The sequence below is a fragment of the Ahaetulla prasina genome, chromosome 1 (genome assembly GCF_028640845.1).
Source record: "Ahaetulla prasina isolate Xishuangbanna chromosome 1, ASM2864084v1, whole genome shotgun sequence".
In the NCBI taxonomy this organism is placed as follows: domain Eukaryota; kingdom Metazoa; phylum Chordata; class Lepidosauria; order Squamata; family Colubridae; genus Ahaetulla; species Ahaetulla prasina.
Genome location: NC_080539.1, coordinates 272248027 through 272264859, shown reverse-complemented (window position 1 = coordinate 272264859; position 16833 = coordinate 272248027). Strand labels below are relative to the sequence as shown.

The following is a 16833-nucleotide window of genomic DNA, read 5'->3' as shown; positions in this document are numbered from 1 at the left end:
AAGCCAGACCGCAGCTGCAACATTAGCCATTTCAAACCCCTCCAATCCATTCATGCAGCAGACTGACACCCACTATGAAGATGTAGCACGACCACAAAGCCAAACAACAGCTATGCAGCTCACCAGCTCAAATCCCCTGCAGCACAGACTAGACTGAGCACAACCAAGCCCCCACCAACACAGGACACACCCCAGCCAATCAGAGCACAGAAAACCCCATCCAATCAGAGCACAGCCAAGCTCCCACCCAATCAGTTCAAACCCCACTAGCAGTTAAAGGAAGAAACAGCTGCGATCACACATTGCTCCCAGAAGCACGGTTGAAGCCTGAAGATGACGAATGAGACTTCATCAAACGCCGCCAAGACACTTCCAATTTTACACGGGAGAAAACCCGAACAACCAAAGACCTATATACCCGTGAAAACCTCAGAAAACAAATATTGCACCTCTACGGGGAGGAAATCCACCATCTGACCAGGACCTATGAAAAACTAGAAGTCCAAAGAGCTTCCATTTTATGTGACCTCGCATTCCTACGAAACTGCCGCGATCAAAATTTAATCCCCAAATGCTTCCAATTGAAATTCCACTCCAACTCTGCAGCCACCAAACGCATCCTAAAAAGAACAGAATTGGCCTTAATCAGAAATGAACTTCACACAAAAAGATTCCTCCTAGATCAAATCAACAAAGATCTCCTCACACTTCACCTCAAACTCAGCAACAAGATGCACCCTGCACTTTGGGACAAATCCAAACAACTTTGCCGTCTGAGAGCCGAAACACAGACCACCCTCAAGACAGACACGCACACCAACAAACTCCGAAGACTACAAGAACGCCAGAAACAAACCCCTCCACCCTCACAGCAACACATGAAACAAACAGTGCATAACATCTCAGATAGGATCCTCACCAAAGCTGAAACCGATGTCCTTTCCAAAGGATTCAACTTTGCAGTCACGCCCAAATACATCCCCACCGAAACCATTATATGCAGAGTTGAAACCAGCCTGACCAAAATCAACCCCGATGATGCTAACAAAATCAGACTCAAGATCTCCAACATCCTCTGCATCAGCAAGCCACCCAAAAGCAACTTACCCAAAGAGGAACAGACAGCACTACTTAACCTGAAAAAAGATACCAGCATAATAATCCTACCAGCAGACAAGGGCAACGCCACGGTGGTTATGAACACATCTGACTACCAAACCAAATTAACCAACCTACTCCAAGACAAGCCCCTAAACACAGACCCCACCACCTACCTAGAAAAAACCACTAGATCCAAAATAAAAGCCTCCCCCATCAGCGAAGAAATCCAACAAAGAATCATTCCCAGAGAGAAATCATCCAGATGCCCTAAGCTCTATGGCCTCCCCAAGATACACAAAGAAGGAAGCCCACTCAGACCCATAGTCAGCTCCATAGGCTCACCTCTACAAAACCTAGCCAAATTTCTCGCCAAACAACTACAGCCCTATGCAGAATCCATCACCTCACACGTAAAAAACTCATTCCAGTTCATAGAGATCATAAAGAAACAAAACTTACAGCCCAGCGACCTACTCGTGAGCTTTGATGTCATATCCTCTTCACCCAAGTGCCAATCAAAGAAGCCTTGACAGCTATCCAAAACAAATATAACCCCCAAGCACATCCTAGATCTGACCAACCACTGCCTATCCAACACATACTTCATCTATAATGGACAAAATACAAACAAGTAGAAGGAGCACCCATGGATCACCCTCTCACCTGTCATTGCCAATCTCTACATGGAACACTTTGAAACCCAAGCACTAGAAAAATCTGATCACAAACCAAACTCTGGCTCAGATATGTAGAGACACCTTCATAATCTGGCCACACGGGAAAGAAAAACTTGACAACTTCCTCACACACCTCAATAGCCTACACCCCAAAATACAGTTCACCATGGAAACAGAAGTTAACAACCAACTTCCTTCCTAGATGTCTTAGTCTACAGAAAACCCAATGGCTCCCTAGGACACACCATCTACCAGAAGAAAACACACACAAACCGCTATCTGCATGCACTCACACCACCACCCAGCACAGATCAACTCCGTAGCCAAGACACTCATCTCCAGAACAAAATGCTTAGCTGATGAACAACACCTAAAACCCGAACTGGACACTCTCACTAACGTACTAACATCCAATGGATTCCAGAGAAATAAGATTACCAAGCTAATCCAAAAGAACCCCCCACTAAAATCCAAGACAGAGAACAAGAAAACGGCACAGCCCTCCTCCCATATATAAAAGGCACCACAGACAGAATCAGCAAGATCCTCCACAAACACAACATCAAGACAGCATTCTGCACAAACAGAAAAATATCCACCATCCTAAGAAACCCCAAAGACAAAATTGAGTTAGAAAATCAAGGAGTATATGAAATCCCATGCACCGCCTGCCCCACCACATACATTGGACAAACCAACAGAAGAATAAGTGCACGATTGAAGAACACAAGAACTCATTCAAAAAGAGGAACCAACTTCTTCCTGGTCCAACACTTTAAAGTCACAGGACATGATATTGACTTTAAAAGACCAGAACTATCGCCAAAACTGAACACTTTAACAACAGAATAATCAGAGAAGCCATTGAGATAGAAAACGCCCACACAGCATGAACAAACGAGATGATACCTCCCGCCTACCAGCCATTTGGAAGCCCGCTCTTATTGACAAATGTGTCCCTAACATGAGGAATGACACCAGACCCACACTCACAAGGTCCACACAGGATGTCACCACCGCACATCCACCCAGAAAGCAGACCCAAACCCACACTGATCATGAAGCACGACCAAGGACCAGAAGCCAGACCGCAGCTGCAACATTAGCCATTTCAAACCCCTCCAATCCATTCATGCAGCAGACTGACACCCACTATGAAGATGTAGCACGACCACAAAGCCAAACAACAGCTATGCAGCTCACCAGCTCAAATCCCCCTGCAGCACAGACTAGACTGAGCACAACCAAGCCCCAACCAACACAGGACACACCCCCATCCAATCAGAGCACAGAAAAACCCCCATCCAATCAGAGCACAGCCAAGCTCCCACCCAATCAGTTCAAACCCCCACTAGCAGTTAAAAGGAAGAAACAGCTGCGATCACACATTGCTCCCAGAAGCACGAAGCTGAAGCCTGAAGATGACGAATGAGACTTCGTCGAAACGTCGCCAAGACACTTCCAATTTTACACGGGAGAAAACCCGAACAACCAAAGACCTATATACAAACACCCGTGAAAACCTCAGAAAACATATATATATATATATATAGCTTTTCTTTTCCTACTTGCTGTTATATATGTTCTTAATGCTACATGCTGAAAGCTGCATTTCATTTTATAGTAAAAAACAGGATTCAGGATCAGAAACATCTATTCATAATTTACAGTTCATCAATTTAAAGATAGTAGCACCAATTGCTTCCAGTAAAAATTGATTTTCTAAATTTTAAAAGAACTTAACCATTGCATATCCCTATAAAACATGAAGTTTAGAAGTATTTCTAAGCATAAACATTTGAACATTTGAACATGAATTTTTCATATTGTCACATTCCACTTTGGTTGAAGAGACAGTATTTTTCTGTAAGGAACTATGAGCTCATTCCTCCCCAAATCAGTAATAGAAATGCCATGGGCAATTTAGCTAATAACTCAGCAGAATTCCTGATAAAATTCTGCTAAGTATCTTATCAGAACTTAATAGAAGTTCACATATAGTACCTTTCTCAACTGAGTCAGTTTTTCCACTGTTTTTAAGGGTACATTACTGGTAGGAGTGTTTTGTGTAAGTGTTAAAATTTGTTTCTGTAATATTAAAGATTACGGGGTAGTTTTTGTATAATGAAGTGCCTTTTGGTAGCGTTGCAAGAAAATGAGATTAGAATCGTAATGACATTTAAAAGTGCATTTGTTGTAGATCGGTTGTTTTTTTCTCTCTCTCTCCGTGAAGAACGTTGTGTTGTATACCATGTTCTGAACACCAATGAGCTCTTTTGTTTTAGAAGTAACTGAGACAGACGTGATATGGTAGCTGATACATCAGGGAAGAATGGTGTAGCTGATGTAAGAACAGCTGTGCTCAGTTAAAGCTGTTTTGGAGCTGCAGTACAGTATGAGAGTCTTGTTTATGGCTGACATGACACAATGATTGTGCATGGTTGTATTTATAATCCCAAAGGGAGATCAAAATTTTTAAAAATTACATAGGATTCCTTTAATTCTCTAAGAAACTTTTACAAGTCTGTTTTTCTTCATATGTATACTGTTGACTTAATTTTGACCTTTTTTGTGGGGGGGATTTTTTTTCTCAATCTCCCCCCCTGCATAAGCAGAGGGGCCTACATATTCTAATTACAGCTAGAAATATGTTTTATTGGCCTCCTATTATACTAAGGGAGGCTGCAAGCTCAGGGTAGTTAAACTAATAAAAAATGGTAAGCACAAAAAGTTAACTCAGATTGAGAAATGGTATAGAATTATTCAATATCACTCATCAGTCTTCATTCACACTTCTCTAATAGTGTTCCTATACCTGACCTCTGTTTCCCCAGAGGAGAACTGCTCCAGTAGGCTCAGGAATGGAGCTCCATTTTCTCCACTCAGCCAGAGTTCAGCTCTTTCAGCCAGCCCCCAGACATGAGAGGGAGTCATTTCAACAGGCAACAGCAGTTTACAACCCTCCCTACTGGCTTCCCCATTGACTTTCTGGGAAAACTGGCAGAGAAGATTACAAATAATGATCACATGATTGTGGGGCACTTGGCCACAGGTCTACGTGCAAACAGGTTGCCAAGCACTCAGATTGCAACTATGATTGGGGGGGGAGGTGGAGGAGAGCAGCATGATGTTTTACGATGGCTGGAAGTGCTTTATGGGCTGTTTAGTTCCCTTTCTGAAATTGTTGTAACTTTGGTTTTTAAATGACTTTAAATCAAGACCTACTTGTATATCTAAAGAGGCAGGATAAATCTATACCTTTTAACTCCATCAAACAACAATATCTGCCTATCCTAGATTCTTGGGAAGGACTCAATAGAAGAATAAATATGCCAATTCCAATCTAAACATCTGGGTGATTTTTGTCATCAACCATAATTATAATTAGTTATACAATAAACAATCATTCAGAATGTTCACCAAAGTTACTTCTTGATAAAAAAATGTATGTTCATCCTCTCAGATTTGTTAAGATCTATGTGTTCTTCCATATTTTCTTCTACAAAAGTCTGGATACCATTTCAACAAGAAGACACATTGGATCTCTATAATGACTATTCCTGCTAGTTTTAACGGTGTCTACCAGTATTATAAATATTAAAATAAATTTAACAAATAATTATTAATGGACTGACGCTGAATTTATATTTAATCTTTCTTGTAACGTTCACATGTTATGATTTCATCATTGTTTGCATAGAAGAATACATGCACTAAAATGTGAACAAAAATATTATTCTGAACACATGTAACTGATTCTCAAACTGTGAAGGAGCAGTTGCATAAATAATTCACAGTTTGAAGGTTTATCTTGTATAAGTGAAAGGAACAGACTGTAAGGAAAAGGAAGAAGGCTGGGAGGAAAAGATTGAGGAAGTTTCTGCCCCAATGTATACTGGACTTAAATATAAAGTGGAAAAATCCAATTGCTGGAATTTTTGTATCACTACAGCACTCCTTTCATCCTAATAAAGCTAGCCAGAGAGGGAGGTTTGTTTTTGGAGCAATCCCTTTCTGATTAGGCAGCTGGCAAACACCTGACATATCTTTTAAAACACTCTAGTCTATATACAAGTCACTTTAAGCTTTAGTGCATTTGGGAAGCTGTTCAGTTTTTGCTTTTTAAAATATTTCATTGAATTATAATTTTAGATCTCTGATAGGCATCAATCCTTCTCACGTATTGATTTTATTTTAATTTCTAATGATTTGCTTTTTAGGGTGAAGAAAACTAAGATATTTCCAAGATGTTTGTCTGATCATAGTCCTGTTTGGATGGAATTGCAATATGGAAAAGAGGGTAGAAGAACTTGGAGATTAAATGAAAATTTGTTTAGATATCAGGATAATGTAAATCAATGTAAAAAGCAGATGAAAGAATTTTTTGATTATAATTTGAATAATGAAACATCGATAGAAATGGTTTGGGACTGCAGTAAAGCTTTTATGAGAGGTGTATTAATATATCTTAATAATAGACAGAGAAATAAGCAACAAAGACAGCGTAGGTATTTAGAAGAGGAAATCTATAAGAAACAACAATTATTAATACATAACCCACATGATCAAAAACTTAAAGATGCAATAAAGTTACTACAGAATCAATTTAATATGATAATGGCTGATCAGGTGGCAACAAATATACAATATGCCAAACATAATACTTTTGTAATGCAAATAGACCTGGTAGGTGGTTAGCATACACTTTAAGGAAAAGACAAAAACAACGTACTATAGAAAAATAGAATACAAAGGTAAAGAGATATCAACAGGATAAAATTAAAAAGCTTTTTAGAATATTATACAAATTTATATCTTAAAGATAATATATTGAATAGGGATATTGATAATTATTTGAAGGAATATAAGGTTAAAAATTTAACTTTAGAACAAGCGGATGAATTGAATCGGCCTATAACCTCGGAAGAAATTATTTTGGTAATTAAACAATTAAAAATGGGAAAACTCCTGGTACGGATGGGCTTACAGTTAGTTATTATAGGAATTTACAGGATGAGATGTTAGGTCCACTTAAGGAATTATTTAATCAGATACAACTAGGAGAATTCCCCTCATGGAGAACCTCTTTTATTTCATTGAATTATAATTTTAGATCTCTGATAGGCATCAATCCTTCTCACGTATTGATTTTATTTTAATTTCTAATGATTTGCTTTTAGGGTGAAGAAAAACTAAGATATTTCCAAGATGTTTGTCTGATCATAGTCCTGTTTGGATGGAATTGCAATATGGAAAAAGGGTAGAAGAACTTGGAGATTAAATGAAAATTTGTTTAGATATCAGGATAATGTAAATCAATGTAAAAAGCAGATGAAAGAATTTTTTGATTATAATTTGAATAATGAAACATCGATAGAAATGGTTTGGGACTGCAGTAAAGCTTTTATGAGAGGTGTATTAATATATCTTAATAATAGACAGAGAAATAAGCAACAAAGACAGCGTAGGTATTTAGAAGAGGAAATTTATAAGAAACAACAATTATTAATACATAACCCACATGATCAAAAACTTAAAGATGCAATAAAGTTACTACAGAATCAATTTAATATGATAATGGCTGATCAGGTGGCAACAAATATACAATATGCCAAACATAATACTTTTGTAATGCAAATAGACCTGGTAGGTGGTTAGCATACACTTTAAGGAAAAGACAAAAACAACGTACTATAGAAAAAATAGAATACAAAGGTAAAGAGAGATATCAACAGGATAAAATTAAAAAAGCTTTTTTAGAATATTATACAAATTTATATCTTAAAGATAATATATTGAATAGGGATATTGATAATTATTTGAAGGAATATAAGGTTAAAAATTTAACTTTAGAACAAACGGATGAATTGAATCGGCCTATAACCTCGGAAGAAATTATTTTGGTAATTAAACAATTAAAAATGGGAAAACTCCTGGTACGGATGGGCTTACAGTTAGTTATTATAGGAATTTACAGGATGAGATGTTAGGTCCACTTAAGGAATTATTTAATCAGATACAACTAGGAGAATTCCCCTCATGGAGAACCTCTTTTATTTCATTGATACCAAAGAGGAACAGGATTGTTCTAAACCTGGGAATTATAGGCCAATCTCACTTTTAAATAATGATTATAAGATTTTGTTAAAATAATAGCTAATAGATTAATGTTGATTCTGCAGCGAAGAATTCATAATGATCAATCTGGATTTATAAAAGGGAGACAGATGAGGAATAATGTTAGGCAGATTGTTAATTTACTGGAGTACTTAGAAAAGAAAAATTTTATTCAGCAGCATTTATTTTCTCGATGCAGAGAAAGCTTTTGATCGATTGCATTGGGATTTTTTATTTAAATTAATAGAAAAGATGCAATTTGGAGATGGTTTTTTAAGAATAATTAGGGCAATTTATGGAGAGCAAACAGCACAGATTATAATCAATGGTAGCTTAACAGAACCTTTTAAGATTGCGAAAGGAACAAGACAGGGATGTCCTTTATCACCATTATTGTTTATTTTAACTCTAGAACCATTATTGGATAAAATACGAGAAGTAAAGGAGATAGAGGGAATTAGAGTTAGACAGTATGAATATAAGTTAAGAGCTTTTGCAGATGATTTGGTGATTACTTTAACAAACCCTATAAATTCTAGTAAATCTTTGTTGGAAATAATTGATCAATATGGGAATGTCTCAGGGTTTAAGGTAAATCAGAAAAGACAAAAGTGATAATAAAAAATATGGCCAGACAACAGAAAGAAAAACTAGAGGAAGTAACAGGATTTGAAATTGTAAAGAAGGTTAAGTATTTAGGGGTTTATATTACGTCATCAAATGTGAAATTGTATAAGAATAACTATGAGGTTTTATGGCAAAAAGTTCAGAAGGAGTTGATTGTTTGGAAAAAATTGCAATTATCTTTGCTGGGGAGAATTGCTGCTATTAAAATGAATGTTTTACCTAGATTTTTATTCCTCTTTCAGATGATACCAATAATTAAGAAAGATAAGAATCTTGAGGAATGGCAGAAGGGAATTAACAAATTTATATGGGAAGGTAAAAAAGCTAGGGTTAAAATGAAAATAATTCAAGATTCTCGGGAAAGGGGAGGTTTAAAAATGCCTAATTTTAAATTATATTATGAAGCAGCTGCTCTCTCTGCAATAAGTGATTGGTTTAATTTAACAGAGGACAGAATTTTGAATATAGAAGGTTATGATTTGTTATATGGATGGCATGCATATTTAATTTATGACAAAAAAGTGGATAAGGCCTTTAAAAATCATGTGCTAAGAAATGCCCTTCTGCGTGTTTGGAAAAAATACTCTTATAAACTAAATTATAAGGTTCCTATATGGGCATGTCCTAGACATACAGTAGAAAATATAAACATAGAACAGAATCAGGAAATGATTACATATAAAGATCTTTTGTATACTGAAAGAGGTAATTTGCAGTTAAAATCTCTGCAAGTATTAAGAGAGGAAGGGAAAAATTATACTTGGTTTCAATATGAGCAATTACATGCTAGATGGAAGGGAGATCAAAAAATTGGTATAGAGCAGAACGAGGGAAATTTGGTAAAGCAAATTAGAAATCAGTCTCAGGAGCATATAAAGAGATTGTATAATGTGTTACTTGAAATAGATTCTGAAAGGGACTTGGTAAAGGACTGTATGATAAAGTGGGCACAAAATTTTCAGGAGCCAATATTATTGGAAACGTGGGAAAAATTTGGGTTAGAAATGTTAAATTCACGCAGACACAGAATCTGACGGAAAATTTTTATAAAATGTTTTATAGATGGCATCTAGATCCTAAAAAATTATCATGTATGTATCCAGAAATGCAAGCAAAATGTTGGAGATGTAATTGTGATGACGCTACATATTTTCACATTTGGTGGACTTGTAAGGACATAAAGGCCTTTTGGATAAAAATTTGGTGGATTTTACAAAATGTTCTGAAAAGAAGATAAAGTTCCTGCAATTTTTCTTGTTGGGAATTATTACGGATTGTACAGTAATTGAGACTAAATTGATTTTAAATCTAATAACTGCAGCAAGATTACTAATAGGACAATATTGGAAGAAAAAGAAGTACCAACAATACAAGAATGGATATTGAAAGTTGCCAATTTGGCTGAGATGGCGAAGATATCAGCCTTTTGAAAGACAATACGCAAGAAAGATACTTAAAGGAATGGAAAAATGGATTGACTATATTCAACGTAGATATCAGACTAAGAGTTATCAGACTGTTTTGAATGATTATGATGTATTATTTTGATTGCTTTTGGGGAAGTTAGGAATTGATGATTGTAGGGGTATAATTAAGTTGGGACGAAAATTTTTAGCATATGTTTGTTTTACTTTTAACTATACCTTGTGCTCGTTCCGGGAAGTCGGGGGGGGGGAGGGGGGTTGCGAAGGGAGGGGGGAGGAGGGGGGGAAAGGGGAAAAAAAAATTTTGTAAAACTTTTTGAATAAAAAAAAAAAAAAAAAGAATTATAATTTTAGATATTAGCGATAAAGTGCTATCATTTCATGTTTTAAATACTGCATACTTTGATCTACGTTATTGGCTAATACAAATTAAAACGTATATGTCTGGAGATTCTCAGTCATCCAGGTCATGGTTGTCCCAAAAGTGCTTTTTCAAAAGGCAAATGGACTTATTTTTTTCCTTCAAACTTACATGTTATAAATATAAGTATATATAAACACATTTCATTCTTCTTTCAGGCACTATTTCATGTATACAGAGTTATCTCATTTAATGTCAAAGAATTTCATTTTTCATAATCAGTTTTATTAGTATTAGTATTAGTATTTATTTAATTTCTATACCGCCCTTCTCCCGAAGGACTCAGGGTGGTTTACAGCCAACATAAAAACAATATTTATAAACAGAATTAAAAGACAATATAAAAATCTAATTCAATTTAGCTAGCACCTATTAAAAATTATTCGAAGAACAATGATAAAACCCCACTTAAAAAGTTTTATGTTTGTGAAGTTGTATGTTCCTATGATAATTGAATATTTTTGTATAAATAGTATTTCCAAGGTTTTCCAAGCAGTTTAAATAAGGATATAAGCTGAAACTGGAATCATTTTTAATTAATTAAAGACTCTTAACAGCAACTGTTCCAAAATCAGCATTGCTTGTCCCTTAATCAGAATGCATTGGACAGTAAATGGTTCCCCCACAATCCCGCTTTGCAGATGGTGATAAAAGCTTTAAGCTTGTTTGAAGCATGCTTCATGTATTTCTTCTCTATTGTTTTAACAGCTGTCACACTTGGCATACTCATTGCCTATTCAATTCATGAAGGTGATAACATTTAATTTTGGAGTTAAAAATCTCCTCCTCTTAGGATTTCATTCCTAGGAAATAAAGTGTGACAAATACTGCTGTAAAAATATTGGCTTTATTAAATTCTCTGTAGTATGTTTCTGGTTTAAGTTTCTTCAGTGGTGTTTAACACTACTGTACTGTTTTTCTTTACTGTAATGTGAAACTTGCCGAGGCAGTACAGCTTCTCTATATAATGAGGAACTGTTTTACCAATAAAACAATTTTAGAGAATATTACCTGGAAAAACATGTGATATTATTTATAATATGTCATTTGAATTTTGTGCAGTATTTGAATTTTGACATAGTAAAATGGTTTGGAAGTCAGATTCGTGTTATCTTTTGAAACCCATATTTCCCAGTAGGGTGTTCCTTCTGTCAGTTTGAGGGATTCTTGGACCTATTACTCCGCCTCATTGCTATTAGTACTTATTTATATGCCTTTTAAAATACTAACTACTTGCTTTTATAGTTGCAAAAGAAATCATGATTTGGTTCAGGTTAATCCAGAAGAAGGTACAAACAAACAAGCAGTTGCAACAGTGTTGAAAAGAAGAGATGGGTGCATTCTGAATTCTAGAGAATTAATTCATTCTTAATTCTCTTAATAATAGCTATAAAAGTATTTATTTGGACAGTTAACCTAGATCAAGGGTGGTCTACTTGTGATCTTTAAATGTCAAAGTTTTTCAGCAGTTATTTGCTATTGCCTACGTCTCGGGCTGAGAGAATGAGTGATTGGCCCAAGGTCACCCAGCTGACTTTGGGCCTAATGTTGGACTAGAACTCACAGTCTCCTGGATTCTAATTTGGTATCTTAACTACAACATCAAACTGGCTATCTATAAAAACTGCAGGGATTGTTCAGGTCCTTGCCAGGAGTCAACACATACTAGAAGGCACACACATATATAGCTTTTCTTTCCCCATTATATATGAAATTACATTGATTGCCCAAAACCATACATTCCAAGGAGTATATTCCTTTAGTAATTTTAATAACCAATTAATTGTAGCTGGGGGAACAAATGAGTTTTTATTTATGAGTTATCCTAGAACAAGGGTGTCTACTTTTGGCCTTAATATGTCAATGAGCTATAGGCTCCCAATACCACATGCTAGCCATGACTTCAGGGAGATGAAACTGCAAAAAAGGGAACAGGTTGCCCACACCTGACCTAGAATGCATTTTATAGTTAACGATCTAAAGTTATTACTCCATATTTAAAATGAGGCTTTCTGTTAAGAATGCAGCTGATTCTTTTGTAGAATATATAGAAATTACAGTAGCTCACAGCATTCTGTGAATTCTATTAATTATTTCTTTTAGATATTACTTTGTCTAAACATATTCGGCATACATAGAACAAATACAGTGGAATTAGACTTAGCAAATAGTGATTATTTGTTGAGAATTTTTAAGAAATAGATTTGTAGACATATTAAGTATTGACACTATTAAATTATAACACAGTGTTCTTTTTATTTGTTATATAGCATTATGCCAGTATATACAGGCCTCTAAAGCCCAAGATGGTGGTGGCCGTTTCATTTCAAGTTCAGCAGAAGGTAAAAACCAGGAGGAAAAATAATCAAAACTCTGGTTCATATTTCTTTTCTAATATTTCTGTCCCTTGACCATCTGTGCCTTCTAGATTTTCCTTCACAGAATTGTTTTATAACAGATGATGGATTCCAGCCTTATAAAAACCAAATAAAATTAAAATTGATGCTATGTATATTTAAACTTTTTATTTAAGTTTTGCATCTTTTATCTATGTATGCTTTTCCTAACTAATTTTAAAGTGGGAATTGGTTTTAAAGTACAAATATTTACAATAAATGAAGTAGCTTGTGTTGCATTTATATAAGGAAAAGCACAACTAGATAATTATATGCAAGGCACTATCAATACTTTAATTTCATTCTGCTTCCTCTTTCTTGCTAATCACTACTTTGCATTTCCTGCTTCTATTAAAAGGACTAAATTCAAATATTTCTTTACTTCCTAATTATGTTCTTTCTAGCATCTACATTAATAAACTTTGAATGAAAATACTGTGATTGATCATTTCTTTTTCAATTTTTCAGGTGAAAATTTTGAGCAAACTCCATTAAGACGCACATTCAAGTCCAAAGTTCTGGCTCGTTATCCAGAAAATGTAGAATGGAATCCTTTTGATCAGGATGCCGTGGGAATGGTTGGTAATTTATATTTTACATTCCATTTTGCTCTTGAATCAATATGGTGTGATACAGACTAAATTTTCTTTGTACATGCATCCCAAGGGCATATTTGGTTGTATAATTCTGCTCTTAGGTTTGTTTCAAATCATACTGAAGTAAAAGAATCTAAATAGAACTGTAACTGGTCTTTCAACCAGAAAGCTGTTTAAAATACTATTGTATTGGAGAATCCAAAAATAATAGAATGAATTTACACAGAAATTCTGGAATGATGGGAAGTGAGTTTCAAGAAAAAAAGATGCAGACCTCCAAATATACACTATAGTCATATATATGTCTATTAAACATTCACTATATTTTTCAGAATTGTATACTCCTCTCTATTATTTTCTGGATTCTGCTTCCACCTACATAAATATATATGCAATAAGACAAGAGTATAGCACAGGATGGCCAATCTGATGTTGAACATAAACGTCAAACTATCTTCTGTACCTACCGCACCCACTTATATAGTAATTAAACTACACTGAAATACAGAACATGTACCCTCTAGATTGCATATAGATTGTCAGCATTTGTTTTTCATCCCTTTGGGTTGCCCAAGAATTAGAACAGGACCAGAAATTCCTGCCATAGGTGTATTTAAGATATTGTTATTTATTTTAATTTTAAATTAGATTTTAAATATTTCAAGACATTATAATAAAATAAAATAATTATCTGTTAAATAAGAATGAACACTCTTCCATAAAATAAAGTGAAATGAAATAAAGATTTGTCTCCCAAATGATAGAGAAAGGAGAAAAGGCATCCATTTAGAGATGCAAAATGGCATATAGATAAAGTTTTCAAAATCTTATCGTCTAGTCCCAACTCTTATCATTTCCCCATGATCTTTAGAAAACTACTTTAGGGCACAACTATAGAGGTTAGCTATTGATGCTAATGAGTTAGGATTCTGTAGTACTTACCTATTTCAGGGTTATAAGTCCCTTATATACAAACGACATAGATTTTCGTCTGTGTGCATGTCTGTGTAGCATACTCATCATGTTTATTTTTAATCTGCGGGAAAGTATTACAGTTTTAGAGTGTTTTCTTAGTGTTATAGCTAAGACAAGAGAAGTACTTTGGTATTTTTACCAATATTTTAAAAATCGAGGCTTATTTCATTTGCATAGGAAAAAAATGGAGAATTTGAAAAAATGCTTAAAATTAATATTTGTAAATTTTGAACGGGGTTAAGACATTAATGTGAATAACATTCAGAATAAGAATTTTCAGAGTAGCTATACAGTTAAATCCACTTGTTCTAATATGTGGGAAATTAAATAGTACTAATAAATGTGTTGACCACAAATCTGTCTCTCTATTTTAAGAGGAACAAGTGTCCATTTACATTTCTCTCTATTTAACGATGGTTTGGAGGCATTTTTAAAAAATAATTGGAATGATTTTGGATTCAAGATTTTATTTCCACTGTTTGACATTTTAAGGAACATATAAAGCTGTAGATTTGATCAAAAGAGGTTGTTCATAGGAATATGAAAGCACTATTTGTCTACAACTCATTAAATCAGCCACCTCTCACTGATGAAACACAATCCTAATACAGTGCAGCATTTGTGCCCTTGTATGTTCCAAAGCAGAGGTTTCCAACATGGGCAACTTTCACGCTGGCGGATGTCAACTCCTAGAATTCTGGCTGGGGGATTCTGGGAGTTGAAGTCCCCCAGCCTGAAAGTTGCCCAGGTTGGAGACCCTTGTTCCAAAGCACCTGTTCTGAATTGAATCCAGAGCATTGCACAGTCCTATTTCAAGTGAAATCTAATGGTTTTGAACTTGAGCTATTCCTTTGTTTATTTTAGTTATATTGGGTGTGGTTTTTATAACTTCTTCAGTATCTTTACTCCTGTTGCACTATATCTCACGGCATTTTGAAAGGTTTGGTTAATAAATTTGTGAGGGGGGTGTCAAGAAACTGCAAATGGGAATGAGGAGATAGGAAAGATATTCCATGAATATGAACCATAGGAAGAAACTTAAGATTCAAATCAATTTTAGTACTGAGAGTGAAAAATGTATTCAAGTAAGTGATATATAATTTTTTCTCGAACTTTCCTTTCTCTCTTGCCTAGCTATGTATGCCTAAGGGTTTGTCTTTCAAGACACAAGCTGATGCCAGAGAACCTCAGTTTCATTCATTCATCATTACACGTGAAGATGGATCACGGACATTTGGATTTTCTCTAACATTTTATGAGGAAGTTACCAGTAAACAAATCTGTAGCGCAATGCAGACATTGTATCTCATGCACAATGCGGAATATGATATTCTTCATGCTCCATCCACAAATGATAAAGATAACCTTAGCACTATAGAGGATTGTAATGGTACCTCTGTATCAAAACTACAGCGATTTAACTCGTACGACATTAGTAGAGACACACTCTATGTCTCTAAGTGTATTTGTCTGATCACTCCAATGTCTTTCATGAAGGCATGTAGGAAAGTGCTTGAACAACTCCATCAAGCTGTAACTTCACCTCAGCCACCACCATTACCGTTGGAAAGCTTTATCTACAACATTCTATATGAAGTTCCTCTCCCTCCAGCAGGAAGATCTCTAAAGTTTTCAGGAGTTTATGGACCTATAATCTGCCAGAGGCCAAGCACCAATGAATTGCCATTATTTGATTTTCCAGTCAAAGATGTTTTTGAGTTACTTGGAGTAGAGAATATGCTTCAACTCTTCACCTGTGCTCTTTTGGAATTTCAGATACTGCTTTATTCACAACGTGAGTATAGCTGTTTTAAATTGCAAATGATAGGCAGGTTCATAAAAATACTACATTATTATTATTGTATAACCATATGTTTAGACTGGATTTGACATTTTTATCTGCCTGTCAAGTCCTTCCCAAAGCCCTAGGATAGGCAGATATTGATGATATTAAAGGCATCATCACAAAGGTGAACCATTTTGTAATTGACTGGTGATGATTATTGTTGATCAGACAGTCAGTCAGATGTTTAGACTGGATTTGGCAATTTTATTCACCTTTTAAATTCTTCCCAAGGACTTGCGATAGGCAGATGTTATTGTTAGATGGTGTTAAATGTATTGTCATAGGATGTAAGCTGTTCCAAGTAAAGCTGCCTTTTGCAATTGACTGATGATTATTTTGTCAATGCCAATTGTGTTCAAGTGGTGCTACAAATGTTTTGGGATTACACTTTAGGTACCTATTACTGTTGGTACTATCTTTGCTTTCTTTTGCTAAAGACATTCTTCTATTTACAGCATTTTTTTGGTATTGTTTTATTTGTTTCAGTTCTTTGTCTTCTGCTGTCTCCGGGCACTATAGGATCCGCTATTAGATTTTTTAATCTATTTTATCAATAATTGTTAAGTTTGGGGTGCTTTGTGACAGTGCTTGTCTGTTGGAGTTCTAAAGTCTCAGGTTACTTTAGTTTCTTCATTTAGTTCACTTTGTCTGTT

General features: G+C 35.2%; 1 protein-coding gene across 4 annotated transcripts in view; it reads left to right on the top strand.

Annotated features, from left to right (window-relative positions):
* The window catches only part of DENND5A (DENN domain containing 5A), an 83841-nt gene that overhangs the window by 11517 nt on the left and 55491 nt on the right, over positions 1 to 16833 (top strand). For all 4 annotated transcript variants that reach the window (XM_058159565.1, XM_058159551.1, XM_058159557.1 and 1 more), the window contains exons 2-4: positions 12638 to 12709; positions 13232 to 13341; positions 15469 to 16129. In XM_058159565.1, the coding sequence (XP_058015548.1) occupies positions 12638 to 12709; positions 13232 to 13341; positions 15469 to 16129 (843 nt within the window). The remainder of the gene's footprint in view (positions 1 to 12637; positions 12710 to 13231; positions 13342 to 15468; positions 16130 to 16833) is intronic.